Raw genomic sequence first — 26488 nt, forward strand, 5'->3', positions numbered from 1 at the left:
AAGGAGGGTGCGTACTAATTCCAAGGTATTGTTGTGCGGCTTATGAATATGCAGGAAAAGAAAGATCTTAGCAATTGTTGTTGAAATCCCAAAAGAAATTGGTGGTAACCACGCATTTTTCAAAGAAAAGTAATCTACCGTATTTGTAAAAAGCGCTAAAATACATAACAATGTATGGAATTTTTCACCAATTTTTAATTTAATTTTATCTGAAAAATGTGTGGTTACCCCCAATCTTTGTTTTTAGATATCAATAACACCCGCTAAGATTTTCTTTTAACACATACAAAACTATGGGAATTAGTAATTGGTAATTGGTTGGCACTGTCCTTAAGGAATCATAGCCTCTTGGACCATACGCAGAACGTATGCGCAGTAGCTTAAGTAGGCGCCACCCTTAAATACATGCATTGGGAAGTTCGCGTGATGTTCAACCATGTTTATTGACAAATACACATGCACGGATGTATTGGTTCTTGATCAGGTCACCGCTGTCAAGACTATTCTGTTTTGAGAATGTCCATTCTTTTGGGAATGTTTGTTCCGCATAATTTCTTTAACTTTTGAACTAGGTATAATTCCTGAATAAGTTTTAACCCAACTATAATTTCCACAAAAGAATGAACCCTATTAAACAAGAAGTTCCACTATAAGAGGGCAAGCTCCTCCTTCCTCTCACACCTTTTTTGGAGTGATTGGCAAATTTAGATGTCCTTCATTCGTGGCATGTTGTTGACTTAATGAGCATCCTCTGAAAAAATGTGGCTCAAAATTTCACAATATCACCACAGCAATATAAGACATCGGTTTCTAATATAATTATCTGTTTAACGTGGTTTATTCCAAAAACTAAGCCAATTTCATCAGTTAGTGTCGTAGAAAAAGATGCACATTGTTTGTCAGTTGTCTATGCTCTAAATGTTTGATTGACAACTGAAGGTGAAAATGGCCAGGCCAGGCCCCTTTTATACCAGAATTTCCTGTTTTAAGTCTCAGATTAAAATATGCAACAAACAAACCACTAAATTAAGACACTATAAAAACAGAAATGATATCTTAGTTAACCTTTACGGTTAAAATACGAGAGCCAATTTAACCCCGTCTAGATCGGGCTTTCTTTTCTTTTCTTGGACCAGTGTGGAGGGGGGAGGGGCAGATTAGATTCCGCCCCCCCCCCCCATATAAACTCCACCGCTATAGAAGCTATGTCAATGAGGCTTAGAGGATAGGTAGTACGCCTTAAATGTTTCTTTTGAGGTCCGCAACGGGAGGTGATGGGGTCATATGATGTGGTATTTACGTCATGATTGCCAAATGGATTTCTGGATTTCCCAAAAACTTCAGGAAAATTCCAGAACCACAAACGTTAACGTAAGAACAGTACCCATCAAATTTTTCCCAGATTAATTTCCGAAAAAGGCGCTAAGTTTTTATGGCATTTGCGCAAATATTAGAAAAGTTATTCAGGTTTAAAGTCGCCCGGGCAGAATTCCCCTCACCCCCCCCCCCCCCCTCAGTCTAGATAGGGTTAAAGTATAAACATATGCAAATAAAACGCACATGTACACATTAATAGAATACTTAAGGCTAATAATTAATCACATGCTTCCAAGTGTTTTGACTGAATCAAAGTTAGAATTATGTATCTAAAACGTCGCTCAAGTACTGCATATAATTACAGTTTGAACAATGAGTGTTAGATCAGTCAGCATGGAATTGAAGTCCAACGTTCGAATAGTTTGCCTGTGAGATGATACTGTGGGTATCTCTACAAATATGATTAAGCTAAGGAAGTAGATTCCATAGCTTAGGGCCAGTAGATGGAATTGAGTGCTTGCCATGTGTAAGTCATGTTAATTCCTGGTATAAATTAGATTAATTTATATAAAACATAAAGGGTGTCTTGCTCAACTTTATAGATGAAAGTTCTATTTTTCTTTTTGTGTCTAGGCTCAGTACACTATGCTAAGTGTTAGTGACAACCAAAAAAGATGGGTGGAATTTGGCATTGCTCTTAACAAGATCTTAATCGACCAAATACGTCCCTTTGTTGAACAAGAAGTCAGCAAGGAATATGGCTTTGCCAAAACCAGTCATGCTATTGATACTCAAAGCGCGTCTGCACGACTGAAACATTGGCCAAACCTGCCACCAAGGACTGTATTTTTAAAATATGAGAACGTCAATGGAAACGACACATTGCCCAAGGTGCATGGAAAGTACAATTACTCTGCGTTTGACTGCCGAGTGATATCTCATGTTGACTTCGCCAAGTTATATGTAGAGAACTTCATGGCCAAGTTTAACGCCTTTGATGAACACTGTGATGCCTCTGCCATTCTTATCTTGCTTGGTAAAGTCCCAGCATTTTCTGCCACTGCACAGCATGCTGCTGGTAATGTTCGACAGGCTAGAAATGCCTGGGCGCACTGTGCCTTTGGTGATTGGGATGCTGTGAAGTTCAGGCAAAGTTTTGATGCAATGGAGCAGCTTGTGAAAGCTCTGGGTATGCCAGCTGCTGATGAAACAAAGCTTTTAGCAGATATGAATGACTGGCAGACAAAAGGTACTCACTCTAAATATTACAAGAAAATTTTCAAAGTGAATCTTCTTTTGTTTTGAAAATTCCTGATGTGTTGCAAGTTTATTTCATTGCCGATTTTTGTATTTTCAAAAACACAGAAGAAGCGTGGGTAGTTTGACTGCCCTTCTTTTGTTAACATGTAGGTAAAAACAGCAAATATAATAAGACATGAGGGATAAATGTTTTGTTACAATATAACCACGCTCTAATAGACACGTTGTGAAAATTATATCAATTGTAGAATTGCGCGGGAAATCCCAAGATCACCTTGATCACCTTGAAACGTGGAAATCCGCCCTGAACAGCAACTTGGCCGCGAAAAGGGCTATTGTTGATGCATTTGGTTTTCCCCCACCTTTTTATGTTTAATGCTGAAGTGGAATTAATTTAGTTTAATCTAAACCGATCCTTTAGCATTATGACTGCCCTGACTGAGAGCAAGATTTAATTAATTAATTAATTAATTAATATATTTATTTATTTATTAGAGCAAGATAAAAGCCCTCATGCAAGGGGTCAGTTTCGTTTCTTATTAGTCAGATTGCTTTTTGATGACACTCGTTTGTTTGTTTTTTCTTTAGGCTCGTTGCTGTGTATGAACACTCCTGTGGATCCTGCTCTGTTACAGCTGGTACAACAACATCTTAATACGCTGGAGACTGATGTAGATAACCTGGCGTTTGAGGTTGAAGACGACAGAAAGAAAGTGAAGGAGGCGCTACAATTACAAACACGGGTTTCGAAGCTGGAGCAGGGCGTGAAACGTCTCCAGGATGATCAGAGCGCCCTGGATGGCAGGTTTAAATCCTTAAAGTCAGACCAGGAAGGCATTAACCCTTTCACTCCCATGGGAAATGTCATATTTTTGTAAAACCGCAACTGTGAACCCCTACACCAACTGTAATACACCAATTAAAAGGTTTTATCTGGGGTATTGTATAAATCATTCCAGCTAAGACAAAGGAAGTAACAGAAGAGAATGAAAAGTGTTTAAAACGAGAAAATATAAACCTTAAAATACATCTCACTTCTTGTATACACTGGGTATAGCCCTAAACTATAGCTTAATTTGCAGATCTCAGCACATAGTTTCTTGTCAAATGGTGACTTGGTCTTAAAAGTGTAAGAGGAAAAAGTTACAAAAAATGGAGGGGTGGTTAATCATGTCTTATGTAGGAGGGGGGTAAGATTTTATGCTTCCATTGTGCAGATCTCTCGAAGATCTGTTTGGTGTCCAAATTTGATACAAATTGACCCAATATTGGGCACATAATGACTTTTTGTGCCATATGGCACTCTTGGGAGTGAGAGGGTTAAATGCAGCCTTCAGTGTGCTCGAGATGAGCACAGCGTCATGGGCGAAACGGTTCAATCCTTGAACTTGGGGCAAGAAAATTTGCAACAGCGTGTAACACAAGTAGAGGAGCAACTGTGTTGTGCCATCCCACAAATTACTTGTGGTAATTCAATTTGTTTCATCATGCATTTACTTAATGTTGTTAAGTAATTAAATATTTAGGCTACACTTTAGGGTATAGATGTAGATTTGAAAGATAATACCTCATCACATTTCTTTCACACATATCGCGCACCGACATTCAGATCCTAGCTATATGCAGGATGTTTGTCCCATGAACCTAGTTTAATGGCCTTAGCTTCCACAAGTCTCCTGTAGCTCAGTGGTAGAGCATCCGAACTAGTAATCGGAAGACCACAGACTAGACTCCTGTTGGGAGAATTCGGATTTTCTTTTTTCGAGTAGGCTAATGTCACTGGCTGTTAAAATACATCTATCATAGATATTTTTATCGCAGAATACAGCAGAATAGATTTCGTCAAAAATCTTCTTTTAACCTTGTTGGTCAGTTACTCACGTTTTCCGTGTAACTTTTCCCTTCAGAGATTTCCAACTGTGAAGCAGATATCGCGTTTTTTGCCGGGCGTCATGATGAAGACACAAGGCAGTGGCTGATCAATGATTTTCAAAACTGGTTCAGTGATCCTGGCGACTCCAGAGCTTATATCCTCTTGGGTGATGCAGGAGTCGGCAAAAGTGTCATTTCGGGGACCCTGGCACAACGTGCAAAGAAAGCTAGACATTTAGGCGCTGCCTACTTTTGTCGACACAGCGATGGCACAAGAAATGATCCCAGGTATCTTCTTGGGACAGTAGCTTATCAACTCTGTGCTTGTAATAGTCAGTACAGTAATGTTGTGGGAGGGGAGGGTGGCGTAAGAATGATGTTGGCCAATTCCAAGCTAGGCGTCCTTGAGTTGTTCACCAAATTATTACAAGAGCCTTTAGGTAAGTGCAATCCTTGTGAACAGAGAAAGTTAGTCATAATTGACGCTCTAGATGAGACAGAATATGAGTCTAGGGACGATTTTCTTGATCTCTTAATGCACCGTTTTCCCTTGCTTCCCAATTGGCTTGTCTTTTTTATTACTAGTCGCCCCGAGGATACCGTGCAGTTTAGATTAAAAAAGTACAACCCTTGCGTCAAAATCTGTGCAGGAAACAGCGAAAACGTTACCTTCTATCAGCAGCATGAACAGGACATAAAGCGATTTTTGGAAAAGAGACTTGATTTCTCCCACATCCCTTACTCGGTTGAAGACATAACAAAGAAGTGCAGTGGACTGTTCCTGTATGCGTACTACATTGTTGAAGTACTTAATGATCCATCACGTTCAGGTAAGATTGGTCAGCTCAGTGACCTTTTTCCGGGAGATATTGACGATTTTTTTCGGGAAAACTTCCAACGAATTTTTGACAAAGTGGGGGCAGATCTCTATAGGAAGTTTTTCAGCTGTGTCATAGCCGCTCCTTCTCCACTTCCTTTATCATTTATTTCGTTTATTCTGGAGAAAGAGAACTCGGATCTTGATGAGCAAGAAGTAATCGATGCCGTTTTGCAGTTTGTTGTGGTGCGAACGTCTGATCAGACATTGACGTTTCTACACAGTTTGATCCCATCATGGTTGTCCGACAGAAAGAAGGCCTCTCGAAGATTGTTTATCAGCAAGATCAAGGCGGATGAGTACTTCAGGGATATCGTTCTTGAATTTCTCCCTGCCGTAGTCAATGACCAATCGAAAAAGCTTTCTTCCACTGAAAGCGACTTACTTGACTACATGTTTCGTATTGTCGTCCGCGTTTTGTGTGGAGATGATGAGAACGATTTACTTAACACCGTTTTCAGAATTTTGACAACCTATCAATTTCTTCAGAAGAGAATACAGAATAGCCGAATTGGGATTTACTCTGTGGTTGGCGATTTCAAGCTCGCTGCTCGCTGTCAGTCCCTTGGTGAAGCAGAAACAGAAACTCTTCAGGAGATCTGCTCAGTTCTTGAAAACAATGTTCATGTTCTTGTAGAATGCCCTCATCTTCTACCTTCTTGTCTTCGAAATGCGTCGAAAGATGCCCAAAGGATGTTGGCAATCCCTGATGGTGTTTCAGCCATTTGCAAGACGTTTAATTGGGTTCCATATCGTGTTTGTGAAATCCCTGATGTCATGGAATGTTTTGCTTTGTCTCCCGATAAAACGTTACTGGCTGGAAGTAACGGGGCGTCTATCTATTTGTTTGATGCTTGTTCGCTTAAAAGGTTGCTTGGTCCCGTCGAAGTGTTAGAAATCACAGTGAAGCATTTGAAATTCTCTCCAGATGGCAAATTTGTCTTTTTTGGAAGGCTTGACTGGTGGTTGTGTGTTGAGCGAGGATGTGTTCAGGAGTTTTCTCCCTTTTCAGGGAACTCCAGGATATATTCTTGGATTGGTTTTACTGAAGATAATCACCTTATTGCGGCGAGACGAGTTGAACGGATTTTTGAAGGTCATAATATTGCCTGCTTCGTTAACGCCTTTTGTATGTGGGCTGTGCAGGAGCTTGACCTTGTCCAAAATGATGAAACGATTTGTTCTTGCAGGGTCCCCGCGTATTATGATAATCTGCTAGAATTTCAAATTTATTCAAGCCGTCTGCACTCCTGGGGAGAACCTAAACGAGGACACATTTTGGCCTCAGTTCGAGATCTTCTCAGTGTTTTGAAAAGAAAGCGACTCCATGACTGGTGCTATCTTGTGGAAGAATCATTACCATACGTGGAACTTGAGCTTTGTCAGGATTGTTGTGAATTCGATCACAAGTACCAACAACCAACCCTGGCAATTGCTCGTCAGCGAATAGTCGATCTCTATGGTGATATATTTCTACATCAAGTTTGGAATTTACGGAGTGGAAAAGCTGTATTGGAGGAAGTGTTTTCTGCTGGTTTTCAACTGAACCAGTGTTTTTATTTGTGTCACATAACTTTCCTTCAGCATCGTGAAGAACTGTTTTGTGATGTAGATAAACATTCGTCACTTTGTAATATAGCTTTAATAAACGCCGTTAGTTTTATGTTCTGTACTAAGAATTGTCCGTTGGCTACAATTTCGCACAATGCCTCCTTTCGGTTTTCTTCCTTGTTCTTCAAAACTGTACCAGCAGAGTTTTACAACCATCTTAGGTTGTATGCAAGGCAGTCACTGGACGGAAAATGGATTGCAGCCAGGGGTACATCCTTTCAAGAGCCTCTGGGATTCCACGCAGTTGAGTTGTTCAAGATTACAACCCAACATCACCAACTCTATGATTTCACAGCGCCGGACCATATTATCAAGGAAGCGGTAGAGTTTGAATTCACTTACAGTAGCGATGCTGTTGTTTACTGCAAACATGATCATTCTTTTCATGTCTTATGTCTCCGTACTGGTACCGTTTTTTCAAGTGTCTCAGGCTGCTGTCCATTGTATGACGTACTGAAAAATCAGGTTGGGTTTGTTCTTCGTGCCAAAGATGACGAAAAAAATGTCTATGTGTGCGATTTTCCCATCGGCTTTCTCAGCCGTTTCATAAATCCTTTGAATAAGGCGGAAGTTCAGCCACTTAGGGTAACATTTACTTTAGAGGGAGGCATTTTATCTCTTTGGTCCAATTTGATGCTGACAGCTTGGAAAACGGAAGATGATGGATCCGTTACAGCCATGAAGGAGTCTTCATTGAAGGATACTTCCAAACAAGTTATAAGCCGAGTGTCCCCTGTCGAGAAGTGTGCGTTCTCGAGGGATGGAAGTCTAATTGCAACTCTCCGAGGCACCGAGATATTATTGTATCATGGGAACGTGTTTCTCTGTTCCGTTTTGGAAGAATCAGTTGAGGACAAGTGCAATGTTTCCTGTTTAACTTTTTCAGCTGATGACACGTTACTTTTTTATTGCGTTGAAAAGAGCAATTGTTTGGCGCATTTGTATTTGTGGGATGTTAAAAAGCGGGAAGTGTCATTATCTGTCGTACCGGAATTGTGGTCAATAAACTGCTGTTGCTTGTCGTCGGACAACTCGAGGTTAATAATCTGCGGAGAGTTGAATGTTGAAATCTTTGAACTCGCTAACTCTTCGTTTCGCCTGGTAAAACAGGTGGACCTTGTCCCGCCTTACAGTGAGTTTGAAAGATGTACTCACTGTACAATTTCAACAGGCAATGAGTTGCTGGCCTGTTGCATTGCAGATAACATTGACCTCTACTCGCTCGGTAATTCTGCTGAGCAATCCTTTCGGCCACTACCACCTGGTCATTTAGGAAGAATCGAATTTTGTCAGTCAGTTTTGAAAGGAACCCGTTACCTGATATCCTATGGCGTCGATGGTGCACTTTTCCTTTATGACTTGTGTGAATGGAAAGCCGTTGCATTTGCAAGAATAGCGCATGGGAGGGAAAATATTTTGAGCATCAGCGTTTCTCCCGAAGAGGACAAAGTTGTTTGTTTGACTTCCTTTGGTCAGGTAAGCGTGATTAAGCTTTGTGGACTGAAGTCAGGTATAATACCATCAGAATTCTCTTCTCTAAGTGTGGCAGACAGTCAAGGTTTAACGCGTGAGACCAGTCGTGGACAACCACATGAGCAAGCTGTAGCAGTGTCTCAGAGTGAAACCGTTTCTAATGACGAAGAAATCGCTGAATTTGTGGCCGATACGTTGCCTGAAGAGATGGATTTTGTTTCATTGTCGGATGATAGTGAGGGCAGTGATGAAGGCGAATCAGGCGAGATGCTCACGGACTAGTGAGCATGGAACATCCAACGCCTTCAGGGGGGTCATGTGAACGAGACAGATTTAAAACAAAACTTTGAAAGAAAGCAATCACTGGACGAACGTTTGTGATACTTAGTGTCGCTTTGATCCAGGTCCATAGCAGTTTTAAGGAGATGACATTTTTAACTTTGGTATAACACGAGCACAGGAAACGAATGATAGTAAGTAAGTAGTCTGTAACTTTATTTAACCAAGGCAGCCCATGGAGCTACAAGGCTGGTATTCATAGGGGCCCTGGGAAATTCCCCTGTTTTATCCAAATGTGCTGCAGTGAATCTAAATTTCACGGCTAAAGTTTATGTACATGTATCATCTGCATGTACTTTTCAGTCAGTACTGCTAAATTATGTTCACGGAAAATATATATTTTTGTAGTCTCTGTTCTGTTTTGATGTTGATGGATCTTTTTAATAAGGGAAGTATTTGTGTCGTTCTGTGTTTCAATTGAATTTCGAAAAGAGTTCTGCAAATTTAAAAGCTTTTAGAGCCATCTATCAGACTGATCTGATCAGTGGACACTTTTTGTTTACCAATTTTGCTGTTGCCTCACCATCAGAGATGAACACTTTTCATTGGCTGAAGAAGCGACAAATAGTCTGGTAGATAGATGGTCTTGTTTGCTACGCGAATTCCAGCTCAAAACGTTCTTCCCTGGACTTGTGCTGTCTCTGATACTTCCATGACTTTCAAATATTAATTCTCTGTGAATTAGGATTTCTAGCAAACGACATTTCTTTTAATGTCAGTACTAGGTGTCAATACAGGTGTGTAAGTAAGCCAGTGGGGGACTTTGTGTACTGTTGTCTCCGCAACTGCCCAAGTATTGAGCTAATTTGTAAATAAATAACAAAAATAAACACTAAGGCGACGATAGTATGTGAAAATGTATTTTATTAGATGAGTATTTTTGGTTTAGCCTTTTGAGCATTATACAGAGAATGTGAAGAGTCGTTGTAACAATTATAATTAGCTATAGGTTTTCTGGTGAAAGTTAAGGTATTAGTGAGAATATCGTATATGTCAACTATTATTGATACACACCTTTAGGGCCTGGACTGTTTGGAAAGAGAGAAAATGTTAAGGGAAGTAGAACCTATGAAAGTAATTTAATTGAATAACTAATACTTTAGTTTCAGAGGCATGTATGCAAGCTTCTTGGTTTCCGAGTTTTTTAAACAATTTGTGGAAGTACTAATATGTTTGCACATTGCTAAAATAGGTATATTTATATGAAGTAGTTATTTTTCATAGCTTTCTCTCAAATTTTTCTGATGTTAATTTTATTTGGTAGAAAAGAAACTTTTTTGTGTGGACGTTTTAATCTTTAAAGTATAATCATTTGCAGTTTTAGGTGTGTGATTCATGTGGAATTAATGGGACGACTACCTTAGGCAGAGTTGTCACGAGGATTGTGACCTCTTAAAGTGAAAATACAGCAAAAACCCGCGTATAAGAACCTAGAATTTTCAAGGTCATGCTGAACAGGTTCTTATATTTTAGGGTAGTTTTTCACAATTCAGGCTGATTAGGTTCTTAATAGGTTCTTATTTTTCAGAGGTTGTCGTAGTTGTACTACTAATGCAAAATGGTTTAGCACTTGTATTTTCAACAACAAAAATGCTTGCCTTGTTGTACTGTAGCTTTATGGAAAACATATTTCTAGTAAAAACCCAAACTTGTTTTTGTATAAGAACCTATTTTTCTTTGGCAGGTTGATCAGGTTCTTATATTTTCGGGTATTTAAACGCCAAATTTCAGCCTGTAGGTTCTTATATCACTAGGTTCTTATATGCGGGTTTTTACTGTAGTGCAACAATACCTTGGCTTAGTTGCAAAACAGTTATAGAAAACCGAGAAAGAGAATTCAACTACATTTTTGAAAGGAACAACCCATGACCTGTTCTGGCGCGAGAATTTGCGAGAACTTGAAAAACGTTAGCCTAACCTTTTTCAAGTTATAAATCATTGTGACCCTGTCCATCTGTGGACGGAGATAATCAGGACAATTTTAATGCACGCTGGTGGTAATTTATGGCAAAACTGATGAACCATTGTTTTAAGGTTCCCGTTAATGCAAAAACGTTTTTTTGGTTTCTAAAGATTAGTGACACATAATCTCCGTGACACTTCTCCTGTAATATTAGCATAGCTAGTGTTCGGCAAATTTTGCAGCGCTTTTTCACGACAAGAATTTAGCGGCCATCTTGTCGTGGTATTTCCTTTTTTTTACAGGATTTTAGACGCTTTTCTGTACTTTCAAAATAAGATTAAGAAATATTAGAAACCGCAGCACACGTAATGTATAACAATTATGTGCAAACTGATGAACATATGCGAAGTAATCTCATTTTCGTAAAATTAAATAGTTTACAGGAAGCGAAGACAGCAAAAAAAAAAAATGTATAGATCATAGTCAAATAGTCATCCCAACTACACATTTATTTTTTACAGAGAGTATGTTGTTCTTTACAAGCAATAGCGTTATAAATTAGTGGTTATTTGCATTGTAATATGAATTACCTAGTAGACAATAAAATACAGCTTGTAGAGAAAATCTAAGTGTCTTTTTTCCATGTGTTGTTTTCCCTCGTGATAGGATAATATTTTCAGAACTAAACTTTAGAATCAAGGTGTTTTGTCACGTGGCTAGACTCAAAAGAGAAAGCTAAACTATAAAAGTGAGTTAAGCTAGCTTACTGAACCATGTTGCCAGCGATCATACGTTTTTACAGAACCCTGTGGTCGAGAGGATGTTTGGTGGATTAGAATTTAATAATAAGACCCCTATTAGCTCCTATTCAATATCAAGGCGCATAGAATTCCTTATATCAAGTTTTCTTGATTAAGATGTTTCCAACCCTTGTAAGGAATGGTGATTTCATCATTTCCCTAATCTTCCAATATTTCTACAGTGATGTTTCCAGTAGTATTCATTCCCATGCCATTTCCAACCGTTCCCTCACTTTTGGTTCGAGGTTAGAGATCAGGAATGTTTGATTATGGTCACTGGCCAGCATCTCTTTCTGCATTTTCGGCCTTAGATACCCACCCGCGCCCGTCCAATCGTCAGGCCCAAGCCCCGCAGGCCAATAGAGACGGGCGGGTCTGAGGACGAGAACGCTACATCTAGTCCCCAAGACCTTATGGTCGCTCTCGTATCCTAGTGGAAGAGAACGAATAGGAACTGGGATGCTTCTACCCCGCTTTTCTATCTCCTGTTTTAGATAAAAACATTTTGTTGTACCAGGATATCGAAATTTTTAAAACTAACGCCAACTGCTGAAAATAGGATCCCTGCGATAAGAATGAATTCCTATTTCGGTGAACTCCAGAACGCTACAGCGAAACTTTCTGTATTTGGTCGGTTTATAATCTATCCCGTACGATGTGAGTAAGGCTGTTGAGCCCCAAAAAGTGTCCCCTTAAGGAGGTTGCCTCATTTTGATTATGCGCATGTGTTCTGCGCATCTCGGGTTGGCCTACTAAGGCAGCGTTTACCATCCTCGTTCCCAGAGCCTACGATATTTTGGTCAGCGGTTGGATCGTACAACAATTAAAAAAAAAAAAACGTTGGGGTTCTGGGGACGAGAATGAGCGTTTACACGAACGCGGTTTCATTTGTAACCGCTTGGCTTTCGCTGCGGTTACACCTTCTGTTTACACGACGCCGGTCGAAAACGTTACCGAAACCGGGTCGATTTGAAAACGCTGACAAAAGAGGAGCGTTTTCAAAACGATACGGTTTCAGCTGTCGTGTAAACGGCGAAACCGCATCGATTAATTTGAATACGGTTACTATTTTGGCGCGAAATTTCACTGGGCGCGAAGTCAAGTCAAATTGCCGAACCTCGGCCGTTTTACTGACTTTGTACTCGTTAATTACTTTCAAACTTTCAACAGGAGTTCTACTTCCATCGGTCCCTGGACAACCTTACTACTCTGTGAATAATTTGTACAACAAAAAGGCACGCTAGATAATCTATAATTCCTTGGTCCCATTTATTTGACAGCAGGTGTTACTTAATGACAACCAATGGCCCTGATTATGTCCCCTGATGCTTTAATTATACGGCAATTAATTGAATGCAAAATAGAGCAACTTCCAGCAATTTTTCAATAATTATGTCAACCTTCACAAGGCTGTTGCATAAGAAAATTTCAAGGAGCCCACAAAGCCAAAGGCTGAGAAGTTAGGAGCCCAACAATATCGTGAAGTGTTACGTGCTCTGCGGCGCACTGCAAAAAATGTGGGCACCGATAGCATTTTCTTGGGCCCCCAGGCTACAGCCTTGGTTCATGTTATCCAAACTTGGTATAAAACTTCACGATATGTAAGCTTCTCTTGAAATTATGCACCAATCAATTTGAAAGTTCAACATCTCTCTCAACACCCCCCTCCCCATGGGGTATGACGCAAATTCCCCCACCCACTTAAGTAAAGAAGTTAAAATCCCCTACCCTCTGGATGGCCTTTTGCATCAAGTGTTAAAGCTGAAGCGCCTCAACTTGGCTGTTCTGCTAGCAATCTTTCTACTTCCGGCATTGTATATAACAGGACTTATTTTGTAGCCCATCTCAATTTGAATCTCAATGAATAACATCAATAACTGTAGAGCCCCGTGTTGATGTCTCATGCATCGTCTCTCAAATTTCTTACCTGATTTAGGATAGAATCGTCTGATCTCGTCTGGAAATTTGCAATGTAATCATGCAGCAACTGGGGATCCGTTGTAAAATACGCCGGAATTCTTAAGCCCATTATTTCAATTGTTTTCGTGGATGTCCATTCGCCTTCAATCTCCTGCTGGATTTGAAAACTGGCCATGACGGCTCTAAACAGGTCTAAACAAGTGCGTGACCCTAAAATCTGTGACTTAATTCAATGTGGCATGCAAGCGCGTGTCACGTTCCCAGGTTCCCACTGCCTCTTCCCTAAGATCAAGGATCTGGTAACAACGAACTCTGATTTCCGATTCTTTTCCACCATGCCTTATAAGTTGAAGTTTATTTGACTTGAATTTGGAAAGACTGGGAGCTATTTTCCAAATTGCTCCGTGTCAAAGGCCAAAAGGATTACATAAATGCTGAACTGATGTGTTTTTGCAAAGGTAAGCGAATTAATCACCTGATTAATGAACAATTAATTTCTGACGATCCAATATTACTAGAAAGTTCGTATTTTATACGTCGAAGTTTTACGCCACGATTTCGGCATAACAAGAAAGCCATGAATGCTTAATTGGTGGCCTCATTTATTCCTAGTGTACTCCTCTTAGATGTTTTTTAAAAGCCTTTCCTCCTGGCACGATTGAGCTAATTAAGTCAGAAAGATAGCGTGATATTGTTTTTGTGGCCTTCCGGGCTTCTTGACGTCATACCGGATGTTGCTTATACAAAACAATAGTTTTACTCAACGGAAGTTTTGTTTTGTGGCTCAGTTCTCCAGGCATAATCAATCGATAGAAATCGATATTGGAAATCAATTGATATGATTGACATCAATCAATATCAATCACCGATATTGATTGAAATTGGTAATTAATAACGATCAAACTCACAGAAAAAAATTATTGAAATGATGGATAATAATCGATAGCAATCGACAGTAATCGATAAAAATCACTAATCCCAAAGAGTTCTTGGAGGAGTATTCGTTTCAGTTTAATAACTGAAATTATAAAAACACTGATTTTGTTGATTATTTTGCTTCATATTTATGGTGTTGCTATAGCGAGACTAGAGGGTTGCACACCACCGCTTTGGCTGCAACTTCCTCTTTTTCTTTGAACCACGCTGAAGCTTAACATCGATAAAAATACCAAATTATTTCTGTTATTGTTCTTATTCTTTTAGTATGAGCTGGTTGATATTTGCATTGCAAATCCGTGATTGAATGATTCAATGAAACCATAGAAAATACATCGTGTCAATCTTTAACTTGTAGAAATTGATAAAAATAGTTTTTGTTAAAAATGGATGATAAGGCAATAACAATCAATAAACCAATCCCTATCTGTTTCCAACTCACAACTTTTTTTCTTTATAGATTCCTATCGAGTGATATTGGAAATCAATATCAATTTTCGATTGATATTGATTGCTATTGATTGTTATTGATTACTGGTTTATCGATTGCAGTTCCCCAAATCCTGACCCTGTTTCAGACCAGGAGATATAATTTTCAGGAACCCTTTTTCAAATTTATTATCTGGTTTAAGTTATTTACCCTTTGAACAACCAGGGCATTACGAAATCGCGCCCATTGAAACACGTCGCTCGTAAATGCAAATGAGCTTCATTTTGGACGTCAATCATAGCAGTCTTTTATGTATGGTATTGTTAAAGTGACAATTCGCGGAACGCATCTGTTCATTGAAACACAATAGAAAAATAACGCAACACGAAAGAATGAAAGGCGAAGTTTATCAGCAGATTAAGTTGCGTGACTAAACTAAAATAAGTAAAAAATTGCTCTGCGCTATCAAGGAAGCGGTGATTTTCATGTTATTCGATGACAAACGACAGTTCCCAATAAGAATGGGCATTATGTATGCTATCATTGCGTTAAAAAAGGGAGGAAAACAGATAATCCCTGTCTCCAGTGAATTGGAAGTAATTTACATAATCGAGCGGCACGGCGGAATCAAGCAAATGATCAACGAAGCGCGTTTTTACGGCAATATACTGCGATTCCAAGCAAAAATTTTGATTTAAAGGATCCCAAATCAACCACATTCAATGTTAGAACTTTAATACGTTCCTTTCAAAGAGCGCTGCTACCGTTTCCTTACGTAAAATCCTTCTTCTTGTGCAACAAATAAACGAACACTCTTGAGGATTCATGCTGCAAGACAAAAGATACCGCCACCAGTGGCACGCTTTGTAATGCTCGCAAAGCATCATGGTACCCCACTTTTATTGGGCAACGTGTTTCAATGGGCGCGATTTCGTAATGGCCTGGCCTCTAAAATTCATACCCATTTAAAGATCTGGTCGGGCTAAAATCCATACCCATTTTCAGACTTTCAGATCAAAATGGTTAAAATCTATACCATAATTTCAATGGATCAATAACTTACTTAACATGGTATTAATTCAATACAGAATAAAATTATCCTATATAATACTACTGTATCTATAAATTTTAGACCAAAAGGGCTAAAAAAAATATATCCTTTAGCACTGCACATGTACCTACCGGTATATAGCTTATGTAGGGGAGCATCCCACCCAGGCCTTAAGCTTGTTGAAAATGGAAGGGAGGACAGGGTGGGGGAATTAAGATTTTCAAACATGTCGACAAGAACTTCATTATTATTACAGTGTACTCAGTGGCCGCTGAGGGGCCGGGGCTGGGGGGGAGAGGGGGGCTTCAGCCCCACCAATTTTTGGATAGTTAAATAATTTGTATGGTGGAACCCAGTTGATATATACACCAAGGGGACATGCAAAAGTGTCCGTATTAAGCAGGCTGTCAGAAAAAAATGTCACTGACACTTGTTTTATTGATAAAAAGACTAAAGCAGACAATTTTACAGCAAAAAAACATTGTTTTATTTCTTAATATTATACCCATTTTTTATCAATGGTTATCCTTGCAATCTGATTGGCTCTCAATAGTGTGATTTATTCACAAATGGAAATCTGTCATAATTTGAACAGGTACAATGTCGAGAAGAAGTAGTAAGTGTGACAATGAAAATTGACTGTGCACAGATAACCGGTGTCTGTAAATCGGGGTTGACAGTGTACAGGAGTTTGCCACTCAGGACACAAAAAGTGTCCATTGTCTGTATTAACTGGTGTCCATATTAAGGGGGTTAATTTTAGAGAAAACATATAAGCTTTTTGTTGGGACAAACAAAACTGTCCATAATTACCGGTTTTCTGTATTAAGCGGGTGTCCATAGAGCGCGACTCCACTGTATTATTTTGGTTGACCATATCCATGAATTACAGAAACAACTTACATTACATTTATTATATCTAGTATTTTTTGTGAGGCTTGCGGACCTCTCAGAAAACTCTTCTGCAGTACGTGTTTCACGAGTTTGCCCATTTTGATCCCACTTTTTTTTGAAGGTCATCTTTCATAAGGTTGTGTGAACCTGAGAAGAACATGATTAATGAAATTGCCCTGATCTGTAAACTTGCGGCGGCAATCAATGCAGCTGGCAAGAGATCCTTTTCTGCTACTCGAAGACTGAGAATATGGCTTGGGTTGACAACACGTTTGCTTTTAAGCCCCCTGACTTGAAAACCTGCTCTGTGGGCGGGCCAGTGGTACTTTGACTACTACCAGCAGTATATCTGCCTTTTTTCACAGAAATGGCTGTATCTATGAATGAATGATTAATAGTAATACTTATTAATTAATTAATTAATTTATTTATTTATGTTTTATTTAAAAATGTGTTCTGTTGGGACTATTCTGGAATACTACGATACTCAAAATATTCGGCAATTGTGTCCTTTTGGGACCTAGTCTGTTTTCAGAATGAAAGGAATGGACAGACTGAACATGGTATGCAGGTCGAAATTCTTTTGGGAAAGTTTTGACAAGTTAATAGTATTCTTCCCTAGCTTAGGCATTGTTATTAAAGTGTGGTAATCAGGAATGAAGAGCTACTTTTGCCTGGGACAAGCCCAAGTTAGGCAAAATGGTTGATAGAGGTCAACTTCAAACACGACTCACTACAGGATGGGTGCATGGGTGGGTAACCATCCTTGTCACATACTCAAAGGAAGTTACGGCGTGAGGCAAAGGTTCCCTTTTTATCCTCATTATCCAATCCCCAGGGACCATATTACCAATAATATTCAAACAGACTTTGAATAGTAAAATTGTGCATGTCCTGCCAGAGTTGAGGGAACTCCACCACCTATGTACCTGCAACCCTTCAATAATTCAAGCTTGCTTAATTTGCTGTTTTGCAAAGCCCTGAGATGTCAGAAGGGCAAATAATTCTTTGTCTTCATCTTCTCTTGCATTTTTGTACATGTTTATACCCCACAAACTTGTGTTACTATTTTTTTTTTAATATTTATCATTATTAATTTTTTTTTCTTTTTCTCCCTTCATTATTCAATTGTCACCTATGTTATATGTGCTTAAGATAAATCATTAAAAAATACTGGGGGTACATCTCAATCTTATAATCCCCTTGCTTCTTCAAGATTTCCCAGTCACAAGTCATTTTCCTAGTTGTTTGTTACTTTTTGTTTAATTGTATTTATCCATTTTTTGTTAGGTTACTATTGCTTCCTATTGTAAATTGTACTAAGTGGCAAATGAATAAAATAAAAAAAAAAAACGAAAAAAAAAAAATGAAAATTAAGGAGGGTGCCTACTAATTCCAAGGTATTTTTGTGCGGTTTATGAATATGCGGGAAAAAAGATCTTAGCAATTGTTATTGAAATTCGAAAAGAAAATTGGTGGTGACCACGCAGTTTTCAAAAAAAAGTAATCGACAATATTTGTAAAAAGTGCTTAAATACATAACATTATATGTATGGAATTTTTCTCCAATTTTTAACTTAATTATCTGGCTGAAAAATGTGTGGTTGGAAAAATGATCCCCAATTTTCTTTTCGGATTTCAATAACATTTGCTAAGATCTTCTTTTCACACATATAAACTGCGCAAAAAAAAAAATACCTTTGAATTAGTAGGCACTGTCCTTAAGAAATCAGAGCTTCTTGGACCATCCTAAGATGCGCAGAACGTATGCGCAGTAGCAAAAGTAGGCACCGTCCTTAAATACATGCAGTGGGAAGTTCACTTGATGTTCCACCGTGCTTATTGACAAATACACATGCGTGAATGTATTGAGAATGTCCATTCTTTTGGGAATGTTTGTTCTGCATAATTTCTGTTATTTTTAAACTGGGTATAATTCCTGAATAACGCAAACAGTTTGGATTTAAGAATGAAGCGTATTAAACAAGAAGTTCCACTATAAGAGGGCAAGCCCCTCCTTCCTTTCACACCTTTGTGGGAGTGATAAACAAATTTAGACGCCGTTTATTCGTGGCATGCTGTTGACTTAATTGAGCGTCCTCTGAAACAATGTGCCTCAAAATTTCATAATATCACCACAGCAATGTAAGACATCGGTTTCTAGTTTGTTTAACATAGTTTATTCCAAAAAACTAAGCCAATTTCATCAGTAAGTATCATGGAAAAAGATGCACGTGATTTGTCAGTTGTCTATGCTCTAAATGGTTGATTGACAACTGAAGGTGAGAATGGCCAGGCCAGGCCCTTTTTATACCAGAATTTCCTGTTTTAAGTCTCAGAATGAAATACGCAACAAGCAAACCACTAAATAGGGGCACTATAAAATCAAAAATGATCTTACCTTTACAGTTAAAATACTTGAACCGACTTAACCCTATCTAGATCGGGCTTTGTTTTTTTCGTCTGTGTTTTTTTTTTTTTTTTTTTGGTCTTTTTGGACCAGCGTGGAGGGGTGAGGGGCAGATTCCGCCCGCTCCATAAAAACTCCGCAGCTATAGAAACTATGACAATGAGGCTTGCAGGATAGATAGTACGCCTTAAAATGTTTCCTTTGAGGTCCTCAACGGGAAGTGATGACGTCCTATGACGTGGTGATGACGTCATATGATGTGGTGATTACGTCATGACTGCCAAATGGGTCTCTGGATTTCCCAAAAACTTCAGGAAAATGCTAAAAACACAAAAGTTACCGTAAGAAAAGTATAAATCTTCAGTTTAAAAAGTGATTTTCGAACAGTCTGCCTGTGAGATGATAGCGTGGGTATCTCTACAAATATGATTAAGCTATGGCAGTAGACTCCATAATTTAGGGTGTGGTCGAGTGCTTACCATGTGTAAGTCACGTTAATTCTAGGTATAAATTAAATTAATTTATATAAATCATGAATCATTAAGGGTTTTATATTTTATAAGTGACAATTCTATTTTCCTTATTGTTTGTAGGCTCAGTACACTATGCTAAGTGTTAGTGACAACCAAAAAAGATGGGTGGTATTTGGCATTGCTCTTAACAAGATCTTAATCGACCAAATACGTCCCTTTGTTGAACAAGAAGTTAGCAAGGAATATGGCGTTGCCAAAACTAGTCATGCTATTGATACTCAAAGCGCGTCTGCACGACTGAAACAATGGCCAATCCTGCCACCAAGGACTGTATTTTTAAAATATGAGAACATCAATGGAAACGACACATTGCCCAAGGTGCATGGAAAGTACAATTACTCTGCGTTTGACTGCCGAGTGACATCTCATGTTGACTTTGCCAAGTTATATGTAGAGAACTTCATGGCCAAGTTTAACGCCTTTGATGAACACTGTGATGCCTCTGCCATTCTTATCTTGCTTGGTAAAGTCCCAGTATTTTCTGCTGCTGTACAGCATGCTGCTGGTAATGTTCGACAGGCCAGAAATGCCTGGGCGCACTGTGGTTTTGGTGATTGGGACGCTGTGAAGTTCAGGCAGAGTTTTGATGCAATGGAGCAGCTTGTGAAAGCTCTGGGTATGCCAGCTGCTGATGAAACAAAGCTTTTAGCAGATATGAATGACTGGGAGACAAAAGGTACGCACTCTAAATATTACAAAAAAAATTTCAAAGTGAATCGTCTTTTATTTCGAAAAATCCTCATGTGTTGCAAGTTTATTTTATTGCCGATTCTTGTATTAATTTTGCTGAAGAAGCTTGGGTAGTTTGACTGCCCTTCTTTTGCTTACATGTAGGTAAAAAAAGCAAAATTAATATAACATGGGGGATAAATGTGCTGTAACAATATAACCACGCTCTAATACACACTTCACGTTGTGAAAATTATATCAATTGTAGAATTGCGCGGGAAATCCCAAGATCACCTTGATTACCTCGAAACGTGGAAATCCGCCCTGAACAGCAGCTTGGCCGAGGAAAGGGCCATTGTTGCTGCGTTTGGTTTTACCGCACCTTTTTAATGAATAATACTGTTTACGTTCATTCAATTCACAAAGTGGAATTAATTGAATATAATCTTAACTGATCCTTTAGCATTATGACTGCCCTGATGAGAGCAAGATAAAATTCATTAAGTAATTAGAGCAAGATAAAAGCCCTCATGCAAGGGGCCAGTTTCGTTTCATATTAGTCAGACTGCTTTTTGATGACACTCTTTTTTTTTCCTTTAGGCTCTTTGCTGTGTATGAACGCTCCTGTGGATCCAGCTCTGTTACAGCTGGTACAACAACATCTTAATACGCTGGAGACTGATGTAGATAACCTGGCGTTTGAGGTTGAAGATGACAGAAAAAAAGTGAAGGAGGCGCTACAAAATATTAAAGCAGATCTAGAGGAATTAGAAAGACGGGTTTCAAAGCTGGAGCAGCGCGTGAAACGTCTGCAGGATGATCAGAGCGGCCTGGATAGCAGGTTAACATCCCTAAAGTCAGATCAGGAACGCATTAAATGCAGCCTTCAGCGTGCTCGAGATGAGCACAACGCCATGGGCGAAACGGTTCAATCCTTGAACTTGGGGCAAGAAGATTTGCAACAGCGAGTAACACAAGTAGAGGAGCAACTGTGTTCTGCCATCCCACAAATTACTTGTGGTAATTCAATTTGTTTCATCATCCATTTACTGAATGTTGTTAAGTAATTAAATATTTAGGCTACACGTTAGAGTATAGATGTAGATTTGAAAGATAGTGCAACATCACATTTCTTTTACACGTACCGCGCACGGCACCGACACTCAGATCCTAGCAGTATGCAGGATGTTTGACCCATGCACGTAGTTTAATGGCCTTAGCTCCCACAAGTCTCCTGTAGCTCAGTGGTAGAGCATCCGAACCAGTAATCAGAAGGCCATAGGTTTAAGTCCTGTCGGGAGAACTTGGATTTTCTTTTTTCGAGTAGGCTAATGTCACGGACTGATAAAATACATCTATCATAAATGTATATTTTTACAGCAGAATACGGCAGAATAGATTTCGTCAAAAATCTTCTTTTAACCTTCGAGATCAGTTATTTACGTTTTCCATGCGTTTCTTTTCTCTCACTTTCCCTTTCAGAGATTTCCAACTGTGAAGCGGATATCGCGTTTTTTGCCGGGCGTCATGATGAAGACACAAGACTGTGGCTGATCAATGATTTTCACAATTGGTTCAGTGATCCTGGCGACTCCAGAGCTTATGTCCTTCTGGGAGATGCAGGAGTCGGCAAAAGTGTTATGTCGGGGGCCCTGGCACAACGTGCAAAGAAAGCTGAACATTTAGGCGCTGCCTACTTTTGCCGACACAGCGATGGCACAAGAAATGATCCCAGGTATCTTCTTGGGACGGTAGCTTGTCAACTCTGTGCTTGTAATAGTCAGTACAGTAATGTAGTGGGAGGGGAGGGTGGCGTAAGAATGATGTTGGCCAATTCCAAGCTAGGCGTTCTTGAGTTGTTCACCAAATTATTACATGAACCTTTAGGTAAGTGCAATCCTTGTGAACAGAGAAAGTTAGTCATAATTGACGCTCTAGATGAGACAGATTATGAGTCCAGGGAGGATTTTCTCGATCTCTTAATGCACCGTTTTCCCTTGCTTCCCAAATGGCTTGTCTTTTTTATTACTAGTCGCCCCGAGGATACCGTACAGTTTAGATTAAAAAAGTACAACCCATGCGTCAAAATCTGTACAGGAAACAGCGAAAACGTTACCTTCTATCAGCAGCATGAACAAGACATAAAGCGATATTTGGAAAAGAGAGTTGATTTCTCCCACATCCCTTACTCGGTTGAAGACATAACAAAGAAGTGCAGTGGATTGTTCTTGTATGCGTACTTCATTGTTGAAGTACTTAATGATCCATTACGTTCAGGTAAGATTGGTCAGCTCAGTGACGTTTTTCCGGGAGATATTGACGATTTTTTTCGGGAAAACTTTCAACGAATTTTTGACAAAGTGGGAGCAGATCTCTATAGGAAGTTGTTCAGCTGTGTCGTAGCCGCACCTTCTCCACTTCCTTTATCATTTATTTCGTTTATTTTGAAGAAAGAGAACTCCGATCTTGATGAGCAAGAAGTAGTCGATGCCGTTTCGCAGTTTGTTGTGATGCAAACTTCTGATCAGACATTGACGTTTCTTCACAGTTTGATCCCATCATGGTTGACCGACAGAAAGAAGGCCTCGCGAAGATTGTTTATCAGCAAGATCAAGGCGGATGAGTACTTCAGAGATATCGTTCTTGAATTTCTCCCTGCCGTTGTCAATGACCAATCGAAAAAGCTTTCTTTCATTGAAAGCGACTTACTTGACTACATGTTTCGTATTATCGTCCGCGTTTTGTGTGGAGATGACGAGAACGAGTCACTAATGACCGTTTTCAGAATTTTGACAAGCTATCAATTTCTTCAGAAGAGAATACAGAATAGCCGAATTGGGATTTACTCTGTGGTTGGCGATTTCAAGCTTGCTGCTCGCTGTCAGGCCCTTGGTGAAGCAGAAACAGAAACTCTTCAGGAGATCTGCGCAGTTCTTGAAAACAATGTTTATGTTCTTGTAGAATGCCCTCATCTTCTACCTTCATGTCTTCGAAATGCATCTAAAGATGTCCAAAGGATGTTTGCAATCCCTGATGGTGTTTCAGCCATTGGCAAGAAGTTTAATTATGTCCTTAATCCTGTTTGTGAAGTCCTTAATAATATGGAATGTTTTGCTTTGTCTCCCGATAAAAAGTTACTGGCTGGAAGTAAAGGGGGGTCCATCTATTTGTTTGATGCTTGCTCGCTTAAAAGGTTGCTTGGCCCCGTGGAAGTGTTAGAAATCACAGTGAGGCATTTGAAATTCTCTCCAGATGGCAAATTTGTCTTTTTTGGAAGGCTTGACAGGTGGTTGTGTGTTGAGCGTGGATGTGTTCAGGAGTTTTCTCCCTTTTCAGGGAATTCCAGGATATATTCTTGGATTGTTTTTACTGAAGATGATCACCTTATTGCGGCGAGACGAATACGGGATAATGGAGGTCATAATATTGTCTGCTTCGTTAACGCCTTTTGTATGTGGGCTGTGCAGGAGCTTGACCTTGTCCAAGATGATGAAACGATTTGTTCTTGCAGGTTCCCCGAGGATGATCATAATCCGCTCAAATTTCAAACATACTCAACCCGTCTGCACTCCTGGGTAGACCCTAAACGAGGACACATTTTGGCCTCCGTTCGTGACCTTTTAAGTGTTTTGAAGAGAAAGCGATTTCATGACTGGTGCTCTCTTGTGGAAAAATTATCACTTTGTATAGGACAAAAACTTTGTGACGATTGCAATGAATTCGATCACAAGTACCAACAACCAACCCTGGCACTTGCTTGTCAGCGAATAGTCGATCTCTATGGTGATATGTTTCCACATCAAGTTTGGAATTTACGGAGTGGAAAGGCTGTATTGGAGGAAGTGTTTTCTGCTGGCTTTCAACTGAACCAGTGTTTCTATTTGTGTCACATAACTTCCCTTGAGCATTGTGAAGCACTGTTTTGTGATGTAGATAAGCATTCGTCACTTTGTAATATAGCTTTAATAAACGCTGTTAGTTTTATGTTCCGTGATCGTTCGTTGGCTACAATTTCGCACAATTCTTCTTTACGGTTTTCCTCCTTCTTCTTCAAAACTGTACCAGCAGAGTTTTACAACCATCTTACGTTGTATAGAAGGCAGTCACTGGACGGAAAATGGATTGCAGCCTGGGGTACACCCTTTCAGGAGCTTCAAGGTTATAATCAGGGATTCCACGCAGTTAAGTCATTCAAGATTACAACCCAACATCATCAACTTTTTAATTTCACAGCGCCGGACCACATTATCAGGGGAGCAACCTGGAGTACGGCTCTTCGGGCGCTTGGTTTTAATAACCAGGAAATCAACAAAGTTAATTTATTCAAGATAGGAACCCATCATCATGACATCTTTGATTTCACAGAGCCTGATCACATCATCAGGGGAGCGGAAGAGTTTGAATTCACTTACAGTAGCGATGCTGTTGTTTACCGCAAATGTGATAATTCTTTTCATGTCTTTTGTCTTCGTACTGGTACCGTTTTTTCAAGTTTTTCAGGCTACTGGCCATTTTATGACGTTCTGGAAGATCAGATTGGATTTGTTTTTCGTGCCAAACATGACGAAAAAAATGTCTTTGTGTGCGATTTTCCCATCGGCCTTCTCAGAGGTTTCATAAATCCTTCGAATAAGGTGGTTCAAGGTCAGCCACTTGGTGTAACATTTACTTTAGCTGGAGACATTTTATCTCTTTGGTCAAACTTGATGCTGACAGCTTGGAAAACGGAAGATGATGGATCCGTTACAGCCATGAAGGAGTCTTCAATGAAGGATACTTCCAAACAAGTTAGCCGAGTGTCCCCTGTCGAGAAGTGTGCGTTCTCGAGGGATGGAAGTCTAATTGCAACTCTCCGAGGCACCGAAATATTATTGTATCATCGGAACGTGTTTCTCTGTTCCGTTTTTGAAGAATCAGTTGAGGAAAAGTGCAATGTTTCCTGTTTAACTTTTTCAGCTGATGACACGTTACTTTTATATTGTGTTGAAAAGAACAATTGTTTGGCGCATTTGTATTTGTGGGATGTTAAAAAGCGGGAAGTGTCATCATTTGTCGTACCGGAATTGTGGTCAATAAACTGCTGTTGCTTGTCGTCGGACAACTCGAGGTTAATAATCTGCGGAGAGTTGTATGTTGAAATCTTTGAACTCGTTAACTCTTCGTGTCGCCTGGTAAAAAAGATGGAACTTGACCCGCCTTACAATGAGTTTGAAAGATGTACTCACTGTACAATTTCAACAGGCAATGAGTTGCTGGCCTGTTGCATTGCAGATAACATTGAACTCTACCCGCTCGGTAATTCTGCTGGGCAATCCTTTCGGCAACTACCACCTGGTCATTTAGGAAGAATCGAATTTTGTCAATTTTTGAAAGGAACCCGTTACCTGATTTCCTATGGCGTCGATGGTGCACTTTTCCTTTGGGACTTGTGTGAATGGAAAGCCGTTGCATTTGCAAGAATAGCCCAAGGGAGGGAAAACATTTTGAGCATTGGTGTTTCTCCCGAAGAGGACAAAGTTGTTTGCTTGACTTCCTCTGGTCAGCTAAGCATGATTAAGCTTTGTGGACTGAAGTTAGGTAAAATACCATCAGAATTCCCGTCTCTGGGTGTGGCAGGCGGTCAAGGTTTGACGCGCGAGACAAGTCGTCGACAACCACATGAGCAACCTGCAGCAGTGTCTCAGATGTAACCGTTTCTAATAACGAAGAAATCAATGAATTTGTGGCCGATATGTTGCTTGAAGAGATGGATCTTTTTGCATTGTCGGATGATAGTGAGGGCAGTGATGAAGACGAATCAGGAGAGATGCTCACGAACTATTGAGCATGAAACATCCAACGTCTTTAGAGGAGTCATGTAAACGAGACAGATTTAAACAAATTAAAACTTTGAGAAAAAGCAATCGCTGGACGAACGTTTGAGATACTTACTGTCGCTTTCATCCAGGTTCATAGCAGTTTTAAGGAGATGACATTTTTAACTTTGGTGTAACACGAGCACAGGAAACAAACGATAGTAAGTAAGTACTGTAATTTTATTTAACCAGGGTAGCCCATTCAGCTACAAGGCTGGTATCCATAGGGGCCCTGGGAAATTCCCCTATTTTTATCAAAATGTGCTGCAGTGAATCTAAATTTCGCGGCTAAAAGTTTATGTACATGTATCATCTGCATCTACTTTTCAGTCAATCCT

The 26488-nt window shown here is 39.6% G+C and overlaps 2 protein-coding genes across 2 annotated transcripts in view; both read left to right on the forward strand.

The window, feature by feature from the left end:
- The window catches only part of LOC146453021 (uncharacterized), a 30780-nt gene extending 4608 nt beyond the window's left edge, over window positions 1-26172 (forward strand). Inside the window, exons 2-5 of the mRNA XM_085097092.1 lie at window positions 16805-16896; window positions 19687-20302; window positions 20896-21315; window positions 21778-26172. Of these exons, the coding sequence (XP_084953218.1) occupies window positions 16888-16896; window positions 19687-20302; window positions 20896-21315; window positions 21778-25985 (5253 nt within the window). The 5' untranslated portion in view covers window positions 16805-16887 and the 3' untranslated portion in view covers window positions 25986-26172. The remainder of the gene's footprint in view (window positions 1-16804; window positions 16897-19686; window positions 20303-20895; window positions 21316-21777) is intronic.
- Window positions 1963-11047, forward strand: LOC146453022 (uncharacterized). The gene is made up of 4 exons (XM_085097091.1): window positions 1963-2566; window positions 3166-3397; window positions 3890-4044; window positions 4485-11047. The coding sequence occupies exons 1-4, from the start codon at window positions 1963-1965 to the stop codon at window positions 8690-8692; spliced, it is 5199 nt and encodes a 1732-aa protein (XP_084953217.1). The 3' UTR covers window positions 8693-11047.
- Window positions 26173-26488: the final 316 nt, after the last annotated feature.

This window comes from Pavona decussata, unplaced genomic scaffold (genome assembly GCF_977016875.1).
Source record: "Pavona decussata unplaced genomic scaffold, jaPavDecu1.1 SCAFFOLD_353, whole genome shotgun sequence".
Taxonomy (NCBI): Eukaryota; Metazoa; Cnidaria; class Anthozoa; order Scleractinia; family Agariciidae; genus Pavona; species Pavona decussata.

What these genes read in the sequence shown, in the direction of transcription:
- LOC146453022 (XM_085097091.1), top strand. Translation starts at nt 1,963, where the DNA reads ATGCTAAGTGTTAGTGACAACCAAAAAAGATGGGTGGAATTTGGCATT. An exon ending in GGCAGGTTTAAATCCTTAAA is followed by an intron (nt 3,398 to 3,889) that starts GTCAGACCAGGA and finishes CACTCTTGGGAG; the next exon opens with TGAGAGGGTTAAATGCAGCC. An exon ending in CATCCCACAAATTACTTGTG is followed by an intron (nt 4,045 to 4,484) that starts GTAATTCAATTT and finishes TTTTCCCTTCAG; the next exon opens with AGATTTCCAACTGTGAAGCA.